The sequence below is a fragment of the Medicago sativa genome, chromosome 7 (assembly GCF_051527215.1).
Source record: "Medicago sativa cultivar Bolivia chromosome 7, Bolivia_mono, whole genome shotgun sequence".
Classification (NCBI taxonomy): domain Eukaryota; kingdom Viridiplantae; phylum Streptophyta; class Magnoliopsida; order Fabales; family Fabaceae; genus Medicago; species Medicago sativa.
In genome coordinates this window covers 35,156,750-35,177,393 of record NC_140755.1, presented here as the reverse complement: position 1 = coordinate 35,177,393, position 20,644 = coordinate 35,156,750, and the positions used below count along the sequence as shown (strand labels likewise).

At 37.4% G+C, this 20,644-nt stretch overlaps 1 protein-coding gene and 1 long non-coding RNA gene across 2 annotated transcripts; both read right to left on the bottom strand.

Annotated features, from left to right (window-relative positions):
* Positions 1-272: 272 nt before the first annotated feature.
* On the bottom strand, positions 273-9,131 carry LOC146905902 (uncharacterized). The gene is made up of 7 exons (XM_085728674.1): positions 8,978-9,131; positions 8,357-8,482; positions 4,496-4,791; positions 2,610-3,701; positions 2,002-2,490; positions 1,205-1,352; positions 273-1,099 (listed from the first exon to the last, which is right to left on the bottom strand). The coding sequence occupies exons 1-7, from the start codon at positions 9,129-9,131 to the stop codon at positions 273-275; spliced, it is 3,132 nt and encodes a 1,043-aa protein (XP_085584800.1).
* Positions 9,132-15,397: 6,266 nt separating this feature from the next.
* LOC146905901 (uncharacterized) lies at positions 15,398-18,568 on the bottom strand. Its single transcript, XR_015019652.1, has 2 exons — positions 18,351-18,568; positions 15,398-15,679 (listed from the first exon to the last, which is right to left on the bottom strand). It is a non-coding gene; the product is annotated as an uncharacterized LOC146905901 (long non-coding RNA).
* Positions 18,569-20,644: the final 2,076 nt, after the last annotated feature.

Below are 20,644 nucleotides of genomic sequence, written 5' to 3'. Positions count from 1 at the left end.
GTGAACTGGATTTGCCTGCAGATGAGGCGTGTGCTTATCCCTTGTGCTAAGTTCTTGGAACAGATACATTTTGGATGATTAACATACTGGATTTGGATATGGACCATTTAAAAATAAATAAAAATAAAAATAGTAAAAAAAAGAATGACAAAGACTAATAATTTTTTTTTTAACCAAAATGGAGGAGCAGGAAAGGACTGCTACCTCAAAACATATATATATATATGGAGAAGGAAAACAAACAAAAGGAGGGGGACAAAAACCAAAACCTCCTAACAATTTACAAACCTAAAATTTGGTAATCCTAGCCTATCATGGCCATAGAGGCTGTTTAAGAAAGGAGGTATTTCTAACCAAATAGTGATACCTTGAAGACTAAGCCCTATGGAAGCAAGCTTATCAGCGCAGTTGTTTCCTTCCCTGTAAATGTGGGTGATGATGTATTGCATTTGATTTAAAATGGCAAGACAATTCTTCCATCTATTCCTTAAAGCGCAAGGTAAAAGGTCCATGTTGGAAGCAGCTAAGACTACCAAAGATGAGTCTGTTTCAATCCAAAGCTTCCTCCATCTTCTTTGGTGAGCCAGCTCAATAGATCTCATAACTGCTGAGAGCTTCGCATGAAAGGCAGTGCCACCACCTAGGTTCTCAGCAAAGCAAAGCAAGAAAAGCGAGTTGGAATCCCTGAAAATACCTCCACAAGATGAAGATGCTGAGCTAGATGAACCGTCTGTATTACATTTAATCCAGTCACCTAAAGGTGGTGACCAAAAGACTTCTCTTATATCAGGAGGCTTAGGCGGTCTGACAATGATATCAAACTTTTTGAGCATGACTAGGTTACTGACTGATGAGTTTGAGGGCTTTAGGGTGTTGTTACCTGAAAGCGTGACCCCAGAAATGATGGAGTTTATAGCCAGTCTCCAGTTTGGTTTAACGTCTCTGAATCTGGACTGATTTCTGGAGTACCAAATAGTACTAATAATATTAACAATGGAAGCCTGTACAACTACTTTACATTGTGGGGACCAGCCCCTATTGCATAAAGACCAAATATCAGTGATGGACTGGAAATGTAACATAGAGTTTACTACTGAAGCTAGCCAACACCAAAGTTTGTAAGCAAAAGAACATTCAAAAAATAGATGGAATGTAGATTCAGTATGATTGTAGCATAAAGAAAACATAGAAGGAAAGTGTAAACCTCTCTCTGCGAGTTTCTCATCTGTAGGGACCTTATCATGAATCAATCTCCAAGCTAGAAGAGATTTTGAAGGAGGAATGTCTTTGCACCAAAGAAGAGAAGCCCACTGCACTTTCGCTGCCGCATGCCTCTTGAAATTATAAGCATCCTGTAAACTCAACTCTCCATTAGAATTATGATTCCAAATTAACCTGTCTTCACAATCTTCCGTAGGAATTGTAATTTGATTAACAAGTAGCCTGAGATTCGGATACTAAATAATAATATTATCCGGAATATTCCAGTGAGAGTTCCTGATATAGTCTTTGACAAAAATTGGAAAGGTTGTAATATCATTGAGCGTTAAGTTAAAAGAATCAAGTAGGGGTGCTCCACACCAGCCGTCTTCCCAAAACTTCACCTGAAGGCCATTACCAATCAACCAGCTAGAATTCCCTTTTACTGTGTCATATTCAAATTTGATGCTAGACCAAATAGAGGAATAGATGTGGTACCTGATTTTTTTGTTGTTTCTGATAGCTCTTTGTCTCAAAATTAAAGCCCAATCTTGCTGAGAGTGGAGGAAATCCCAACAAAGCTTGAGGTTGAACGATTCATTCAAACAAATTAGAGACCTAATCCCTAAACCACCTTCATCATAAGGTTTGCAAACTTTTTTCCAAGACACTGTGACCAGCTTCCTTGTATTAATCTCACCACTACACAAAAAAATTCCTAATCCATTTTTCAATAGTCTTCAATAAAGAGATTGGCCAAGAGTAGATAGCCATAGAGTACGTAAGCATGCTGAAGATTACTGATTTGATCAACTGAGCTCTACCAGCTATGGAAAGAAGGGAAGCCTTCCAAGCTGCTAGCTTTGCCTTAACTTTGTCAGCTATCGGCTGCAGATAGCTCACCTTTGGTCTCCCCTTGAATATAGGCACTCCAAGGTAATTAAAAGGCGTGGTGACAATTTCAAAACCTAGGAGATTGATGATGTTCTGGATTCTTGTCTGTGATATTCCACCAGCAAAGATGGTAGATTTCCTAGCACTAATAACTTGGCCAGCAGAGTTAGCATATCTAGTAAATAAGTTTTTTAGGGATTGTAAGCTTTCAATGTTACCTCTACAGTAAATCATGATATCATCTGCGTAGAAGCAGTGAGAAGGAATGAATGTGTTTCTGGCTCCTGAAATGAGCTTGACCTTTCCTTCCTCCACAAGTTTGTTGATGCCCCTACTTAAAACTTCTTCAGCTAAGCAAAACAAAAGAGGAGACATGGGTCTCCTTGTCTGACCCCCCTGGTGCAGTTGAAATATCCTTTTTGAGCTCCATTAACAGAAATAGAAAGCTGAGCAGAAGAGAGGATTGAAGCTATCCAATTGCAAAATATCTGATTGAAACCAAAACATTTGAGGACTTTCAGCAAAAAACCCCAATCTAAAGTGTCAAAGGCCTTGGTAATGTCAATTTTCAAAGCTAAATTGCCTCCATAAGCTTTCTTGTCCAGCAAGTTGATGGCTTCAGAAGCAAGACACAGGCAGTCTTTAATATTTCTTCCTCTAATGAAACCTTTTTGATTGTTTGAGATAATGGAAGGGAGGGTGCTTGCAAGTCTATCTGCAATGATTTTAGAGATCACCTTGAATTTGAAATTGGCCATAGCAATGGGCCTGTATTTGTCCACACTGTCAGCATGAGGATGCTTTGGAATCAAAATCAAGGTATTAGCATTGAAGTTCGGAAGAATCCAGCCTGTTACAAAAAACTGCATGATAGCATCAGTGAAGTCTTTTTGAATTATATCCCAATATGTTTGAAAAAAGAAGGCGCCAAAGCCATCAGGTCCAGGTGCTTCATCTTTATTAAGATTAAAGACTGCAGCTTTGATCTCAGCATGTGTAGGGAGCATAGTTAGAAGATTATTGGTGTTGTCATCAATCAAATTTGGAATGACCTCCTCCACAAGTAAAGAGTCCTGCAAAATAGGGTTAGTACAAAACAAATTTTCAAAATAATTAACAATATGTTCAGAAATTTGATTAGTATCTGTAAGTAAATTCTCATCCACTCTCAAGCTAGTAATACGCTTTGTTTTGTTTTTGATTTGAGAAAGTCTGTGAAAATAAGTTGTGTTCCTATCACCTTCCACATGCCACTTAGCTTTGGCTTTCTCTCTCCAGAAACTTTCTTGTCTATCAAGGGCTATGTTCATGCCATTTTGTGCACTTTTCTCAAGGTTTAGAAGAGTATCAGTGGGGCCAGAGGTTTGAACGCGGTTTTGGATGAGGGATAATAAAATTTCAGCATTCTCAACATCTTGGTGGACATTACCAAACACTTCTTTATTCCAAACTTTGAGTTTGGTTTTTAGCAGCTTCAGTTTTTTTTGAAAGAATAAGCATTGGGCAGCCAACAAAGTTTTCTTGCCAACAAGATGCAATGAAATCTTTGCAATTAGAGTGCAGAGACCACATTTTGAGGAATTTAAATGAGGAAGCATAGCAAACATCTGCAGTTTCAAAGTTTAGAAGCAAAGGGTAATGGTCAGAAGTGACATTAATGAGAGTAGAGCATGAGACCGAGGTACACATATCTATCCAAGCCTGGTTACAAATAGATCTATCCAATCTTCTTTGAGTATGTCTTCTTCCTCTTCTACCATTATTCCATGTAAATTGTGCACCTCTAGTTGGAAGATGCAGCAACTCAAAAGAATCTGTCCTATTTTCGAAATCTATCATGGGTGGTGTGGCTTGTGGGAAGTAGCCACGGTGTTCATGAGTTCCTAGGATAGTGTTAAAATCTCCGATAAAATTCCATGGTATTTGGTGTTGTGCTTGTAAGGTATTGAGTTTGGACCACAGATGTTTTCTTCTATAGGCAGAAGTAGAAGCATAAACAGCCGCTATAGCAAAGTGTTGGTTTTGATTGGTTAAGGAAAAAGAAACAAATTGTTCATCAAGTTGGAGAATGGTAGGATTGAGAGATGTGTTACAGAAGCACCAGATATTTGGTAATAGGTCATCACGGTTATTTTGGGCAAAAAGCTTAAGGTTTAGTCTAGAAAACCAATTGGTGGGAATATTATCTATGTTCATCCAAGGTCAGAGAGGAAAACAAAGTCAGGCTTGTTTTTAGTAATAAGATTTTGGAGAGCCAATCTAGAAGGGGCATTGGCAAATCCCCTTATGTTCCAATAAATGCATTTCATTTAAAAGGTTTAGAGTTTGGAACCTTTGACCTGATTTTGTAGCTGTTACTTGCTGCCTAACTCTTCTTTGGACTTTTGTTTTTTCTTTGCACCAACTTGAATGGGGCTAGCTCACACTGTTGATCAATTCCAGCATCATGATCTTTCTCCAAGTTTTGAATTAACCTGGCTTCAGCTTCTTCATCATCTGCTATGTTGGCCCAAGATGCCTTTAAGAACTCAGCGTTCCTCTTGTTTCTGATTTCAGAAGACTCAACATTCCCATCAACATCGTGTTGTAGTAAACTCCCATCTCGTTGCTGTTGTACCTGCGTGTCCTCTACATAATCCGAGCATTGAGATTGGTTCTCAGAATCATCTTGCTGACTATGGAACTCATCTTCATCCTCTATAATACAAAAGATAAGATTAAAATAAAAATAAAAATAAAACAAAAGTAAAGATTTTTTTTTAAAATAAATTAATAAAAGATGGAACTTGAAATTAAAATAAATAGAGAGAAGAGGACCCGACTCGAAACCAAAAAAAATGAGGTATATTAAAATACCTCTCTGCCAAATTTTCCACTGAAACGGAGACTGATCAGGGTCAGGTGACACGTGTCGGTGTATGAATGTAGGATCCTTAGGTCAAAAATTGGGGTATGACAGATGCCCCTATTTAAGTTTCTTCGTCCGGAGATTTGAAGATGGAATCTTTGATTCGATCGAATCGAAGAGACTTAAATACAAAGCACACCAATTTTGGACCTAAGATGCTATGAATGCTCGTAGTATGAATGTAGGACGACAAATATGACTTGACTGAAATGAGAAACAACAACAGGATACCCAAATTCGTTGAAGAAAAAGGGATCCGACTCCGCTAGGGGAATGTAGTTTCACTGGGGAAAATGATTATCTACTACCGTATTGATAGTTGTATGAAGACAAAAAACTTTGGGGTGACATCTCTTGACCAGACACACTGGGGATGACACTTTTGAAAGGGTTAGAGCTGACCTTTTGTCGGAACTAGCCACTTGAAATTGATTAGCGACGTCGCTGGAGCAGATAAACTGGGGGTGACACCATTGAAATTGATTTGATTAGCGACATCTCTTGAACAGATAAACTAGGAATGACACTTGTGAGAAAATAAAATGCGATTTCAAATTGTTCATTGGTGGGAACTGACCGTTTGAAATATGATGAAAAGTAAACTCAAGCGGTATGTTGTTTAGGACTGGTAGCTTGAAACAAGAGAAAAAGGTAAACTCAAGCGGTCCATTGTTTAGGACTGGCAGCTTGAAACAAGACAAAAAGGTAAACTCAAGTGGTCCGTTGTTTGGGACTGGCGGCTTGGAATGATTGATAAAAAGGTAAAATCAAGCGGTCCATTGTTTAGGACTGGCAGCTTGAAACAAGACAAAAAGGTAAACTTAAGCGGTCCGTTGTTTGGGACTGGCAGCTTGAAACAAGATAAAAAGCAAACTCAAGCGGTTCGCTGTTTAGGACTGGCAGCTTGGAACGAAGCAAAAACTCAAGCGGTCCGTTGTTTAGGACTAGCAGCTTGAAACAAGACAAAAAGGTAAACTCAAGCGGTCCGTTGTTTAGGACTGGCAGCTTGAAACAAGATAAACAGTAGACTCAAGCGGTCCGTTGTGTAGGACTGGCAGCTTAAAACAAGATAAAAAGGTAAACTCAAGTGGTCCGTTGTTTAGGACTGGCAGCTTGAAACAAGAGAAAGTAGCAAACTCAAACGGTCCGTTGTTTAGGACTGGAAGCTTGAAACAAGATGAAAATTTGCGAGAATCCACTCGGCTTTTGATAAGGTTTGAGAGAATCCACTCGGCTTTTGCGAGAATCCACTCGGCTTGGTAAACATATGCGAGAATCCACTCGGCTTTTGCGATAGTCCACTCGGCTTTTGCGAGAATCCACTCGACTTTTGATAAAAGTTGGCCAGAATCCACTGGGCTTTATAAGAGTTTTGCGAGAATCCACTCGGCTTTTGCAAGGTTGTGCCAGAATCTACCGGCCTTTGTAAAAGATTGCCGGAATCCACCGGGCTTTGTAAGAGTTCGCAGGAATCCACCGAGCTTATAATGAGTGACATCTTTGGACCAGACACACTGGGGATGACACTTTTGACGATAAGAAGGTAAATGCCAGATGTTCATGTCTAGAAACTTGCGGCTTGACACAATGATAAGTAAAAATCGAACTGAAGATACACGACCGAAACAAGATTTTGGTGACTAATGCAATCATGTGTGAATGATGCCATGTATATGTTGCGTATGCATGAGCGTATGAATGTGTGAAAGTATTAATGTATGAATGTATGATTGTATGAGTGTATGAACATATCAATTGTAACTTGTATGACTGTATAAACTGTATGTGGCAGGTGAACTCGATGAGACAAGACAAGACAGGTAAGATGGGAGGCAGACTGACATCGCAGTACAAACACTCGACAAACTTTATTGGGGATGATATTATGTGAACAAATCGAGCCGTTGATGGTGTAAAACCTGGCACAGGGTAGCAACTGATGCCTCTTAGGGAGAAAGCCCATTGTTTAACCAAAAGTCTGGAAGAAGTCGCCATTTGTAAACCAGCGTAGAGTGCTCTTCCACTGGTACGCCTCAACTGTCATGTTTTTTTGTTTTTGTTTTTCTTTTGAAAATCCCTAACTTTTGTCCGGACCGCCCTTTCGGGTTTTCAGTCCACCGGGAATATATTCCTTTTTTTATGCCCCTAATTTTTGCCTGGACCGCCCTTTTGGGTTTTCAGTCCACCGGGACGCTCTTTATTGCCTAAGCCGCCCTTTCGGATTTTCAACTTAGCGAGCTTTTATTTTTGTATATTTTTTTTGTATTTTTGGACTGTGACAGCATCTTGCTCAAAGCAGAGGTCCTCTCCACATTGCTTAGCCATGTTTCTCTTCTGGAATGTAACCGTTCTCGAGGCGGATGTTGATGTACGCTTCAACTACTCATGAGTTCAAAGAGAATGTGTTTGTTGTTCACACTTTTCAAAAGATGTAAAAAAAAAAGCTTTTGTATTTTGAAAATTTCCGCTTCAAGTATTGCCATCAAAAATAGAAGAAATTTTGCAAATAAAATAAATGAGAGTTCCAAATAAATGAGCACAGGCTCAAATTTGATGAATTGAGTGGTGACCTACCAATGGCATGGTTCCACGGATCTTTGAAATTTTTTTGGAAAATGGTAAATATACGGGACAGGTACATTGAACACAATAACTGTTATTCTCTCTGACAACTTCAAATGCCCTTGTTCTGAGTCTTTGATCTGTAGATGCTTTGAATCAGAGGTTCTTTGATAGCAGGTGCGGATTGTGCTTGACCGGATGCAGTTACTTTGTCATGATCCTTAACTTTTGCATAGATCACCCTTTTCGGGTTTTCAATCTATCAGGATAATCATCATTTTTTTGTCTCTAATTTTTGCCTGGACTGCCCTTTCGGGTTTTCAGTCCACCGAGACGCTCATTTTTGCCTAAGCCGCCTTTTATGGTTTGCGACTTACCAAGCTTTTATTTTTTGACAGAGTATTTCTTGACTGCACCGGCATTCTTGGGACGTGTGAGTTTGTCACCATCCATAATTGTAAGAGCCACTACACACGAATCTTCATAATTAGGCATCCACTTGCCCCTGGACTCTGGTTGGAAAGTAGTACAAAGTTCCATTCTAGAAATTCATGGGGACGAACCTTTTTGTTAGGAGCTCGCTTCAAACCTCTTTTGATATATTTGTACAAGGTCGTCATGCATTTAAATTCGATTAAGCTTGGACTTTAGCAGAACTCCTATTGTCGGGACTTTGACCTCCACGGGAAGCACGACGTCCATGTTGTATATTGGGAGAAAGAGGGGGGTTGCCCCTGTTGAAATGTGTACTGAAGTACGATATCCATGCGAGGCAACGGTGACATCTCATACCAGTCTTTGTAAATGACTGCCATCTTCCGACAATCTTCTTGATATTTTGTTTGCAGCTTCGACGGCTAAGATACCCCAGTATACGAGAGATGTCATCGGGAGTCTCTTCATTCTCCTCTTCTTCAGCTTCAGATACAAGGAACTCAAAGTTGGAAGAGAGTACATGGTTAATGTGTTCAACGGGTTTATTAATGCATGATTTGATTATTGATTTTGACAAGTAAGTATAAGTTATGATTATGCAGATATTTGAGAATGATTATATTTTTTGGTTTTTTGTATTACCATTTTTCCAGAAAAAAAAGCACAAAATAAAACAAACTCGGGATCAAAACGACCTTTTTATTAATGACGACAATACTTAAAGCAAAAAGCCCTACACAAGTTCACTTTCGTCTCGGGCGGGACGAAAAGATGTTTTTTGAAAAGCAGCAAACAACAAACCAACGCATTATTTGAACAGATAAGTAGTAGAAGGAACATCAAAAACGACCCAAATGTATAAATAGTAGAAGGAACATAAAAAATGACCCAAATGTGGCTTGCACGTCCGAATTCAATCTTTGAAAAGCAATATATTGGCTTCAATCAGCTTCTGGACTTCAATCTTCAAAGAGAGACAATGCTCAATGTCATGGCCGGGTGCTCCTTGATGGAAGGCACATGAGAGGTCAGGTTGATACCAAACCGGCAACCCGTTAGGCACTCGAGGAGGCTTTCTAGTTTGGACAAGGTTCTTCATGAGCAAGATGGGAAGCAGCTTAGCATACGTCATTGGGATTGGGTCAAACTGCATCTTTGGAGCCTGTTGTCGAGCCTGTTGTTGACGTTGGCGTTTGGGCCCTTGCTGGAACTGGGACTGATTCTGCGAAGCTACCAGTGAAACCACCAGGGTGCTCAGTCTCTCTGACTCGGCCTGGAGTGTTGTGATCTCTTGTTCCGACTGATACGTTCACTCTTTTTGTTTGCACGAGTGTTGTAGGTGCGAGTTGGCCTTGGACGAGGACAGTCGGACCACTTTTGAAACGAGTTGACCTTTCATGGAAAATAAAAATTGTGAGACTCGAATTTGAGACTATGAAATGCAAAATGATGCATGACGCTTATGCAAAGATAGACCCATTTTTTTGTTGAAGGACTTGTCAAAGTATTTGTAAACATCATAAGGAACAGTGTTTCATTTGATAATTGAAAATATTACAAACATTTCCCTTTTTAAGAACAAAAGCAAAACTAAGGGAAAAGTCCCTATCAAAGCTAAAGTCTAGTTAAGGCTTTTGAAGTTGTATTTCTTGGTGTTCCTGTTTACTAGGTCAATACCTCTGATGTCTACAAGACGACTTATCTAAGTCCTTTGATGTTTTGATGAGAAAAAGTTTGTATGAATGAATGCATGTATGCATGGTGAGGTTAAGTCCATAATGTTGGAGCTTAGGGATAACAACGCCATTTGGTAAGGACTAAGGTTTCCATTTTCACTTGTAACAAGGGTTCTACCAAGTTCCCAAAGTTTTCAACCACTTCCGAATATTTGTTAGGTGACGAGAGTACTCTCGTTCTAACAATATTCGTAGGTTAGTCTCGTTTGAGTGTAGTATCGCATGTCAACCAATACGAGAGTACTCTCGACTAGCCACCGCACTACGTCCTAAAAGGCCAAGATGGGTTAAAGGTGACTAAAGGTTCTCGACTTCGACGGTCACTTGAAAGTAACATGCCATATGCGAGTACTTGCGTCAACAAAAGTATACCTCCAAGATCCCTCCATTGAGTGGGTTATCACATGTACCAATACCGAAGAGTACACTTGGCATGGAAACTATGATTATACCCGGTCCTATCTTAATTTCCCTCAAGTCCGGGTGTAGGACTTATCTCGCCACTCACGTTAAAAGAAAGAAGAAAGAAGAACGAGAGAATATGCATACATGTATTTCCATCTTTTTATTTATGTTTTTATTTTTTAGCAAGTAATAGCACAAAAATTTAGATAAAACCAAGTTAGGCTCAACCCTCTTAGGGGGGTCCCAGTGAAGTCGCCATTTCTGTCGACACCAAATCTCAACCGTCAATTTATTTTAATCAAAGGCTAATAAATAGTTTCTAAATTGACTCACGGTAATGTATCTCTTCTGATCACAAATTAAAGATACTTATTTTTGCTTCTGGACAATTAGTTATTCTCTACCACATCCACTCCTTGATAGATTTCTCATAGATATTGCAACCTATTGATGACAGTCCGTCATATCACATTTTTAGAGTCTTTTTAATTAAGTTTTTAGTCTATTATTATCAGTTTAGTATTTAATTTAGAGTCAATTTGAATAAAGTATTGTTTTTTGTTCTATTAAGTCAAGCAAGGAAATGATTGAAATTAATGGATTATTATCATGATTGTCGCGCCATTTTTTGGAGATCAAGGTTATTTGATTAGCTTTTGACTCGCTCTTTTATTTCACAACCGAACATTTTTATTTTTTAAGAAAAGGGGAAGAATGTTCAAACTACCCCATATTTTGAAAAGATTTAGGGTTTAGGGTTTAGGGTTCGGGGGTTAGTTACATAAAGGGAAGGTATTAGCACCCTTTATGTCCGTAGTACTCTACGGGAACCTCTTGATTTTATTTAATGTTTTGTGCTATAAACTTGCTTCTAAAAATGGAGTTTAAAATAATAAAAAGAAGAAAGAAGAGACCTATTATCTACATTTTTTATTGATTTGGAAAGACAAATGTCCTTTGCCTACATACCCGTGAGGGATCAAAATCACGTAGTTCATGGTAGAAATCGACGTTTGATTTGTTTTTGTATTTTTTATTAGTTTTGAAAAAGGATTTAAAATAAAAGCCAAGTGGCAAAATGGAATTGGTTTGTATTTTTTATATTAAAAGAAAAAATAGACTCATGATAAAATTAAATTGATTAATGTTTGATTTAAGAAATTAAAATGGAAAAGACGACACTTGATTTAGGATCAAGGTTTGTTTATGAAAATATTTTTGATTTTTTTTATTTGAATGTTTTTGTTATTTTTGAATAATTGGAATAAAAACTAACGGAGCAGAAAAATAAATCGTAGGTACCTTATGGTGGCGTTGGACGAGGACATTTAACCTAAACTAGGAGCATAAGAATAAAGAATACACACACACACGCGCACACATGCACCTACAACTATTAAATTTAAAGCCTATGATACATGCTATGGTCTGCGAAATATAAATATGCATAATAATAAACCTAAACTAAAGATGTATTTACATTAAACCTAATATACATTCTAAAGTCTGACAAAAATAAATAAATTAATATGCAAAACGATGAAACTAAGCCAAAATGTATGAATGATTTACATCAAAGCCTAATATAAAAACTACATCCATGTAATAATATAAATAACGAAAAGTTAGATGTGCACAAACCTAAACAAAAAATGCATGAATGTTTTTACATTAATCTAATATACGTTCTAATTATTGGAAAATAAACAACGATAATTAATATGCTAATAATAAAAAAAATGAAAAGTAATGAATAGAAATAAAGTGACCTAATGTGTAGCGAAATTAAAATGCAATAAATAAATAAAAAAATGCATGAGAAAATTTAAACAAGAAGTAGTAAGAAATATGAATGGGGGGGGGGGGGGGGTATTAACAGTATTATGGGGGTGTGCAGAAAAGAAAAAAAGGTGGAATTGGGCTCAAGGGACAGGAAGGCGCGTGCTGGACTAGGTGGGCTTAGTGATTGGCTGGGTTCAGACCGGTTCGGTTGAAGAGAACCGGACCGGTTCGGTGAGCATATAAAAGGGGGTAGGGACCGGTTTTTTATTCATTTTCAATTCTCCACTCCCTCTCTTCACTTAAATTGGTTCCCATCTCTCTTCTTTCCTCTCAAGAACACACATAGTGTTCACCCTTAAACCCAGAAACCGGTGAAAGGTAAGGGCGGTTTCCGGCGAACGGAGGTGGTTTCCGGCGCCGGAAACTGCAATTATTTTTTTTTGTCTAATCTTCTTCTACTCTTTTCTTCCCATGTTTTTCCTATCAAAAAAAGATTCTAGCAATACCTAAATCTAAGAACAATTAAAAGAAACTACATTTTCTCTTATGTCTGTGTTGGATCAGATTCGTACGGGATTTGTCTTGTGTGGTTGCTGCGACTGCGACTGGAACGTGTTGCTGGATTTGCGTTCTGATTAGTGACGGATTTGAACCGAATGGCTGTCGGATTGGCGTGATTGTGTTGAATTGGTTTGGAGGGTTGGATCTGAGGTTTGGTTTTGATGTGTTGATTCGTGAGATTTGGTTCGTTGGAAATTGTTGTTTGGGATGGTGATATGGTGAGCGTGATTCGCTGGTTTCTTGATGTAGGTTATGGTTTAAATGGTTTATGAACAATGGTTGTGTATTCGGATTGGTTTATGTGATGGTTCGAGAGTACGAGTTATGATGGTTTTTTGTGAATTGGCTTTGACTTACGCGTCTGAGTTTTGTAGGTTTGATGAATTCTTTTTCGGCTGTTTTTGCGTTGAAATTGGCCTCCCTCTCTCTTGTGTTGTGCGCAGGTTTTTTGAGGGTATTGGTTAATGTTGTGATGTTCTTGAATTGGTGCTAAGATGTGTTTTTTTTGTTACTGGTTTTCAATGTTGTTATGTTCTTTTGTAGGTTTGTAATGAATTGAGCGTTTGCAAGTATTGAATGGTGAATTTCGGCTCTGCCTCTTGTGTTCTGCAGGTTTGGTTTTATATAGTGCCAGGATTGGGAATCGAAGGTTTGTTAGAGAGGTAGAAAAAACTGTGCTTGGATTGGGATGGAAGCAGACTGTGAACTGGATTTGTCTGCAGAAGAGGTGTGTGCTTATCCCTTGTGCTAAGTTCTTGGAACAGATACATTTTGGACGATTGACAGACTGGATTTGGATATGGACCATTTAAAAATAAATAAAAATAAAAATAGTAAAAAAAAAGAATGATAAAGACTAATAATAAAAAAAGATAAGATTAAAATAAAAATAAAAATAAAACAAAAGTAAAGATTTTTTTTAAAATAAATTAATAAAAGATGGAACTTGAAATTAAAATAAATAGAGAGAAGAGAGCCCGACTCGAAAGCAAAAAAAAATGAGGTATTTTAAATACCTCTGCCGAATTTTCCACTGAAACGGAGACTGATCAGGGTCAGGTGACACGTGTCAGTGTATGAATGTAGGATCCTTATGTCAAAAATTGGGGTATGACAATGATTATTGGCGCTATGTGATCAAACAAGAGCAAAACAAGAAGTTCCAAAAGCAATGATTTTAATATTTATATTAAAGTTTGGGCTTGAAGCATGACATGCCTGCGCTTTACCCAAACGGTTCTGCTCATTCCCAAAGTAAAAGTCCAAAATGCCCCTACGCATGTTAACATGCGTTAGTGTATTATGTGCGTATGTTAAGTCACGCTACGTGACTTAACATGCGTTAGTGTAGTATGAATGTGACTTAAGTTACGTACCACTTAGCACTAGCGCAACTTAACTCACGCTAGTTGGCCGGTGAAGAACAAACGCTTTTCCAACTTTGGTCAGCTTTTCAACATTCAATGTACACATTTTTTACCACTTTCACACATTTTTTTGGACCACATTTATGTTAGATACAACCTAGGTTCACATTTCTACCTATAAATACCCTCACATACTTCCCATATTCCTCACATTATCTCCTCCCACTCTCTCACTCTAATTCTCTTCTTTCTTTGTTTTTTTTTTCAATATTCTCTTTGGGGGTAAAAAGTGATCAAAATTCGTCGGGGTAAAATAGTGAGTAGCCGACTTGGGGAAGTGATCGACCCTTGGGATAATTTTAAATCTGCTTTTTTAACCGCGGAAACTTTTTACCGTGGGTAAAAAGAACTTCTTGTGGTAAAAAAAAACCAGATTTAAATTTAGCCCAAGGGTTGATGATGTATTTTCCCCAAGAAGGCTGCTCACTATTTTACCCCACGAAGATTGATTACTTTTTACCCCAAAAAGGATAAAATAAGTAGATTTAGTGAATTAGTTCAAAAGTATTGTATGAATAATTGTAATGAATAATTGTAATGTATGAATTATCAATGAGATGAGATGTTGTTATATTTACTTTTATTTATATTTAGTCCATTTGCTTTTATTTATATTTAGTCCATTTGCTTTTATTAATTTAGTCCATTTACTTTTATTTATATTTGTATTTATTTAAAGAATAATATCGAATCAATAATTTAGAATAATGTTAACAAAATAATTTCGGAATAATGTTAATAAAATAATTTAGAATAAAGTTAAGAAAATAATTTAGATTAATGTAAACAAAATAATTTAGAATAAAGTTAAAAAATTAATTTAGAATAATGTTAAAAAAAATAATTTAGATTAATGTAAACAAAATAATTTCAGAATAAAGTTAATAAAATAATTTAGAATAAAGTTAAGAAAATAATTTAGATTAATGTAAAAAAAATTATAATAAAGTTAATAAATTAATTTAGAATAAATTCCTTAAATGTAACAAAAAAAAAGGCCTAATTGAAAATTATTTAGAGCATAGTTTTTATATGCACTAAATGCAGTCAAAAAACAGTAAAAAAACGTGTAAAAATCAATAAAATCATGGTTGAATAACCAACCAAAGTCCAACAAACGTGTTCTTGAGTTGTGACCACCGGCCTAACTAGCGTGAGTTAACTCACATTAGTGCTAACCTGTGCGTGAGTTAACTCACGCTAGTGTTAATCCTTGGCGTGAGTTAACTCACGCTAGTGTTAATCCTTGACGTGAGTTAACTCATGCTAGTGTTAATCCTGGGCTCAAGAACACGTTTTTTTGACTTTGTTCAATGCATTTTAATTGATTTTACACGTTTTTGTTAAGTTTTTACACGTTTTTTGACCTTATTTATGGTAGATATAACCTATGTTACAATCTCCCCCTATATATATGTAACACCCTATTTCTATTAAGCGGTAAAACGCGCGAATACATCAGAAATATTCTAGAAATAGATGCTACGTCTCCGAATAAACCACAATTCATACATGCATAAAGATCATGTTATACTACATAGCAGCGGAACAACATATAATTCATAAACAATCTCTGGATCTCCAAACTAAATACAAATGTATCATCCAAATCTCAAATAACAGAATATCTCAACTCCAAATACATAGTCAAATAAAACAACAGGCAAGAACTACCCTAGATCAGAGCCCTAATCTAGACACTTGCATGTAAAGAGAGGAACTCCACTCCTCGGCATCAACAAGCAACAACTAAGCATCCTGCACGCCGTCTACCCATCCATACAGAGAGGTAGGCGGTCCACCACAGACCACTGAGGGTTAGCATTACATCATCATAATCCATAAAAGATTTAAACAAGAACATTGGAAATGAAAGATATATTCAAGAATACAAAATAACAAATGATACATGTATTCACAGTATTCATGATTCTCATACCATTCAAACCATTCCATATCATCATTCCAAGTTCATATCAATAAGTGTATCATACACGTATCACATATACATAACCCTCCCTCCTAGAACACTAGCATCACATGGTCATTATTATCCCCCATCACTAACATTTCAAGCTATCACATTATTATCATAGCATAGCATACATATTCAACCTCTAATCAAGTCATCAACAAAAGCTCATCATTTATCAACATCAATCAATGAAACATTACTCACTTCATTACTCATCTAGCATGCTTATCTCAACAAGTACAATTCGTCATATCGAAGTTATAAGCAAGCCATCATCATTATCAAAGAACATCACCACATCATATATGTATATATACATATACAAATCTCACCTCATCATTATTATTAAAATAACCATCTTCAATTGATTCACCAAATTTCACCAACACACAAATTCACCAAGTCACATATTCAATTATGACACGACTCATCAATTAATCAAATGCATATGATGCTCTAGACTCTTCTCTAGATGCATGTGGTACCAAACTCCTCCAAGGTCATCACCTTATGATGCAACAAAAACATCATAATCAACGGCTATAATCAACGGCAATATGGATACAAGTATCCGGTCAACGGCAATATGGATATAACATCCGACACGACATATGATGCATGAACATATGACTCAATCCACAATGCATATGTTCACCACGATTCAACGGCTATAATCAACGGCTATATGTATATACACGCATTCATCGCTAATCACATCAAAACTAGCATGTATAAACTCACCACCAACAATCAACGTCATTTAACATGTTCAACAAATAACATAACATAAACATGTTCATCACCATTCAATTAGTATATATGCATCGACAACAATTCACCACCACTTGACAAATATACAATCACCAACAACATCCACCATTCAATCAACATAGAGTTGTCACACATACACATCATCAATCATCTCCACATAAATCAACATATAGTTGCCACATTTCCACATAATTCCTTACAATCCAAATAGAGGAACAAATACAACATATGATCACAAACATCATATTCATCACCTAACAACCATTCATACATCATCTCATAATCATATCAATCTAATCCATAAAGGATTCATAAGCAATTGGCCCTCAATGATCATTTTCAATCAAGTTCGTCTCAAAAAAAATCACAACATTGAAATTAATTGAGCACCTAAGCCAAAACCAAGTAAACGAGCTCAATCGCCTATGCCATGTATCCTCACAAGTCACATATACGTGCAGTAGAGGTTACATAAACATTTCATCGGCCACATATGGAGAATTAACAAAAATTCTGAAGTTCGTCTCAATTGATCACTTTTTACAAAATTCCCATTTTCAAAGTAAAACAAGTTCAAACTTGATGGAACCATTCACAACCATTTTTAGAAGTCATATAAACATCATACATACTTAACCCTACTTCATTCTCTTGAGAAAATAAGTTTTCAGAAAATCAGCGTTCTTGAACATTCCTTGAACAATCAACGATAAGCTTGATTAAATCCAAGGAGTCAAGTTCAACTTAATTCTTTTGATGTTTCCATAGGTTTAGAAAGTCTAGAAAATAGTGAAAACATCGAAAGAATCGGTTTTGGAAGTCCGGAATTGGCCCCAAAGCACCCCAGCACAACACAACAAGGCAGGCACCCATGAGGGGCTGCCAAGCCACGCCCAGGCATGGCTTCCTGCGCCCAGGCGCAAATGGGCAGCAGCCAGTGTGCTGAGCTGCGGTTCTGTGCAGTCCCGATTTTCCGGTTTCGCCATTTCGTTCTTAAAATCTCGACCGTTAACCCAAATTCAATTCCGTTTTCGCCTATTTTCTCCTAACACTTAGCTCTATCATAATGTATAGAAAAATTCAAGTTTCAACCATCCCAGAAATCATTTTCCATAACCTCACATCACACTCATTTTTCAAAACGGTTAACGCTCAATCTCATATGAAAATCCCGATTTCTCCCAAACCATTTCTCATTACCAAACAACAACCAAAAACAGAAAATCATTATACCATAACTCATCATAATCAACTTGTTTCATTCATTAAAAATCATTGACACTACAATTCAACTTAATCTCATCAAAATTCACCAATTCATCAATTTCCACAACTTTCAACAACAACAACATATTCATCACCAATTCACCATTTCAATGATACCCATTGCATCAATCCAACAACAACATATGTCAAGATAACAACAACAACATTTGAACATAAATTCATGCACAATTTAACACTACAGCTTCAATTCTCATCAAACTTGCTCAAGAACACAAAGCACCAACAACTATGCATTTAAACATGTTAATTCACATACTAACATACAATTATCATGTAAATCATGTTCTCAAACATAACAACAAAAATCATGCACGAATTTTACAACAATTAGATTCAATTCATCAATTTCACAAAAATGGGTAAGAAAGAAAAAGTTATGAATTATGGTTGAATTCTAACCCTCTTACCTCTAGCACCAAGATTCTCTAACCCAAGCTTCAATTTAGCTCCTAGATGATGAATCCCCTCTTCAAGCTCTAACCCTTGTTCTTCCCTCTAGCCTCTATCTCTTCTCTTCTCAAATGAAATGAAATGAAAATGTTTGTAAACCTAATTCTCACCAACAACTAAAGTTTATATACTAGCTCTACTCAATTGAGCTTATCTCTTAAACCTTAATGGGCCTAACCCATTTCTATTCTAACACCCAAATGTCACTACTCACTTAATGGTAAATTATAACACTAACGGTCATTTAATGGTAATTAAAATAATTACTACACCCTCTCTAGTAACTTGGTAAAATAATACTCCTACTAAACATTAAAAATAATCCTCGTTCAAAATTACAAAATTACCCCTACTCTCAAAATGACCAAACTACCCCTAAGTCCAAAATGACTAAAATACCCTTCTAACACCGAATTCTACGATTCCCAACCAAAAATACACACAGAGGCAAATAATCACATAAGAGCACATATAACACACATAAATAAATAATAAAATAAAACTAGCGAAAATCGGGCTGTTACAACTCTCCCCCACTAAAAAGAATTTTCGCCCTCGAAAATTACCTGAAGGAAACAACTCCGGATACGAAACCTTCATCCTACTCTCCGATTCCCAAGTGGCACTCTCACCCGTCGGTCCAACCCAAATCACTTTAACCAAAACGATCTCCTTGCCACGCAAACGCTTCACTTCACGATCCTCAATCCTAACTGGCCAAGTCTCAACAGTCAAATTATCCCTTACTTCCAAATCATCCACTTGGATCACATGAGACGCATCATACACATACTTCCTCAACTGAGACACATGAAACACATCATGAAGATTCGACAAAGATGGTGGTAACGCAATCCGATACGCTACAACCCCAACCTTCTCAACAATCTCAAAAGGTCCAACAAAACGAGGAGTTAACTTCCGACACTTCAAAGCACGTCCAACACCGGTTACAGGATTCACTCTCAAAAACACATGATCACCAACCTGAAACTCAAGGTCTTTCCTCCTCTTATCATGATAACTCTTCTGCCTACTCTGAGACGCTTTCATCTTCTCTTGGATCATCTTAACCTTTTCCGTAGTCTCTTGCACAACATCCGGTCCTAACAAAGCACCCTCACCTGACTCATACCAACACAACGGAGTTCTACACCTCCGACCATACAAAGCCTCAAACGGTGCCATTCCAATACTAGAATGAAAACTGTTGTTGTAAGTAAACTCAATCAACGGTAAACATTCAACCCAACTGACACCTTGCTCCAAAACACAAGCCCTCAACAAATCTTCCAAACTCTGAATAGTCCTCTCCGTCTGACCATCAGTCTGGGGATGATAAGCGGAACTCAACCTCAACTTAGTCCCCAAAGCAACTTGCAAACTCTCCCAAAACTTAGAAGTAAACCTCGGATCCCGATCCGACACAATACTAGAAGGAATACCATGCAATCTAACAATCTGCTCAATGTAGATCTCAGCCAACTTCGCCACAGACATACCGGTCTTAATAGGAACAAAATGTGCCGACTTCGTCAACCGATCAACAATCACCCAAATTGAATCAAAACCCTTAACAGTCTTCGGCAACGCTCCCACAAAGTCCATTGATATACTATCCCACTTCCACTCTGGCACAAATAACGGTTGCATCAAACCTGACGGTCTCTGATGTTCAATCTTGGACTTCTGACAAACCAAACAAGCATACACAAACTCTGCGATCTCCTTCTTCATTCCAGGCCACCAAAACAACCTCTTCAAATCTTGGTACATCTTAGTCGCTCCTGGATGAATACTCAAACTACTCATGTGACCTTCTTCCAAAATCTGCCTCTTAAGCTCAAGAACACTTGGTACACAGACACGATCACGAAACATCAAAACACCGTTCTCATCCAACCTGAAGTCTCCACCTTTGCCTTGATTAACCAACACCACTCGATCTACAAGTTCCAAATCTTCCTTCTGACCATTCTTGATCTCCTCCAGAATATTACTTGTCAGCTTCAACATTCCCAACCTCACACCATCCGGTGTCAACTCACTAACCAAACTCAAATCTCGAAACTGTTCAATCAACTCTAACTCTTTTACCATCAAAGCAGACATATGCAACGACTTCCTACTCAACGCATCAGCAACAACATTGGCCCTTCCAGGATGATAGCTCAACTGGAAATCAAAATCCTTAAGATACTCCAACCACCTCCTCTGCCTCATATTCAACTCTTTCTGGTCAAACAAGTAC

Bases quoted from the DNA above. Each gene is read 5' to 3' on its own strand.
- LOC146905902 (XM_085728674.1), bottom strand. From the start codon at position 9,131: ATGACGTATGCTAAGCTGCTTCCCATCTTGCTCATGAAGAACCTTGTC. The intron at 3,702-4,495 runs GTGCAAAGAAAA...TTGAAACTGCAG, and splicing joins AGCTAGCCCCATTCAAGTTG to ATGTTTGCTATGCTTCCTCA. The intron at 2,491-2,609 runs GTCCTCAAATGT...CAACTGCACCAG, and splicing joins ATTGGGGTTTTTTGCTGAAA to GGGGGTCAGACAAGGAGACC.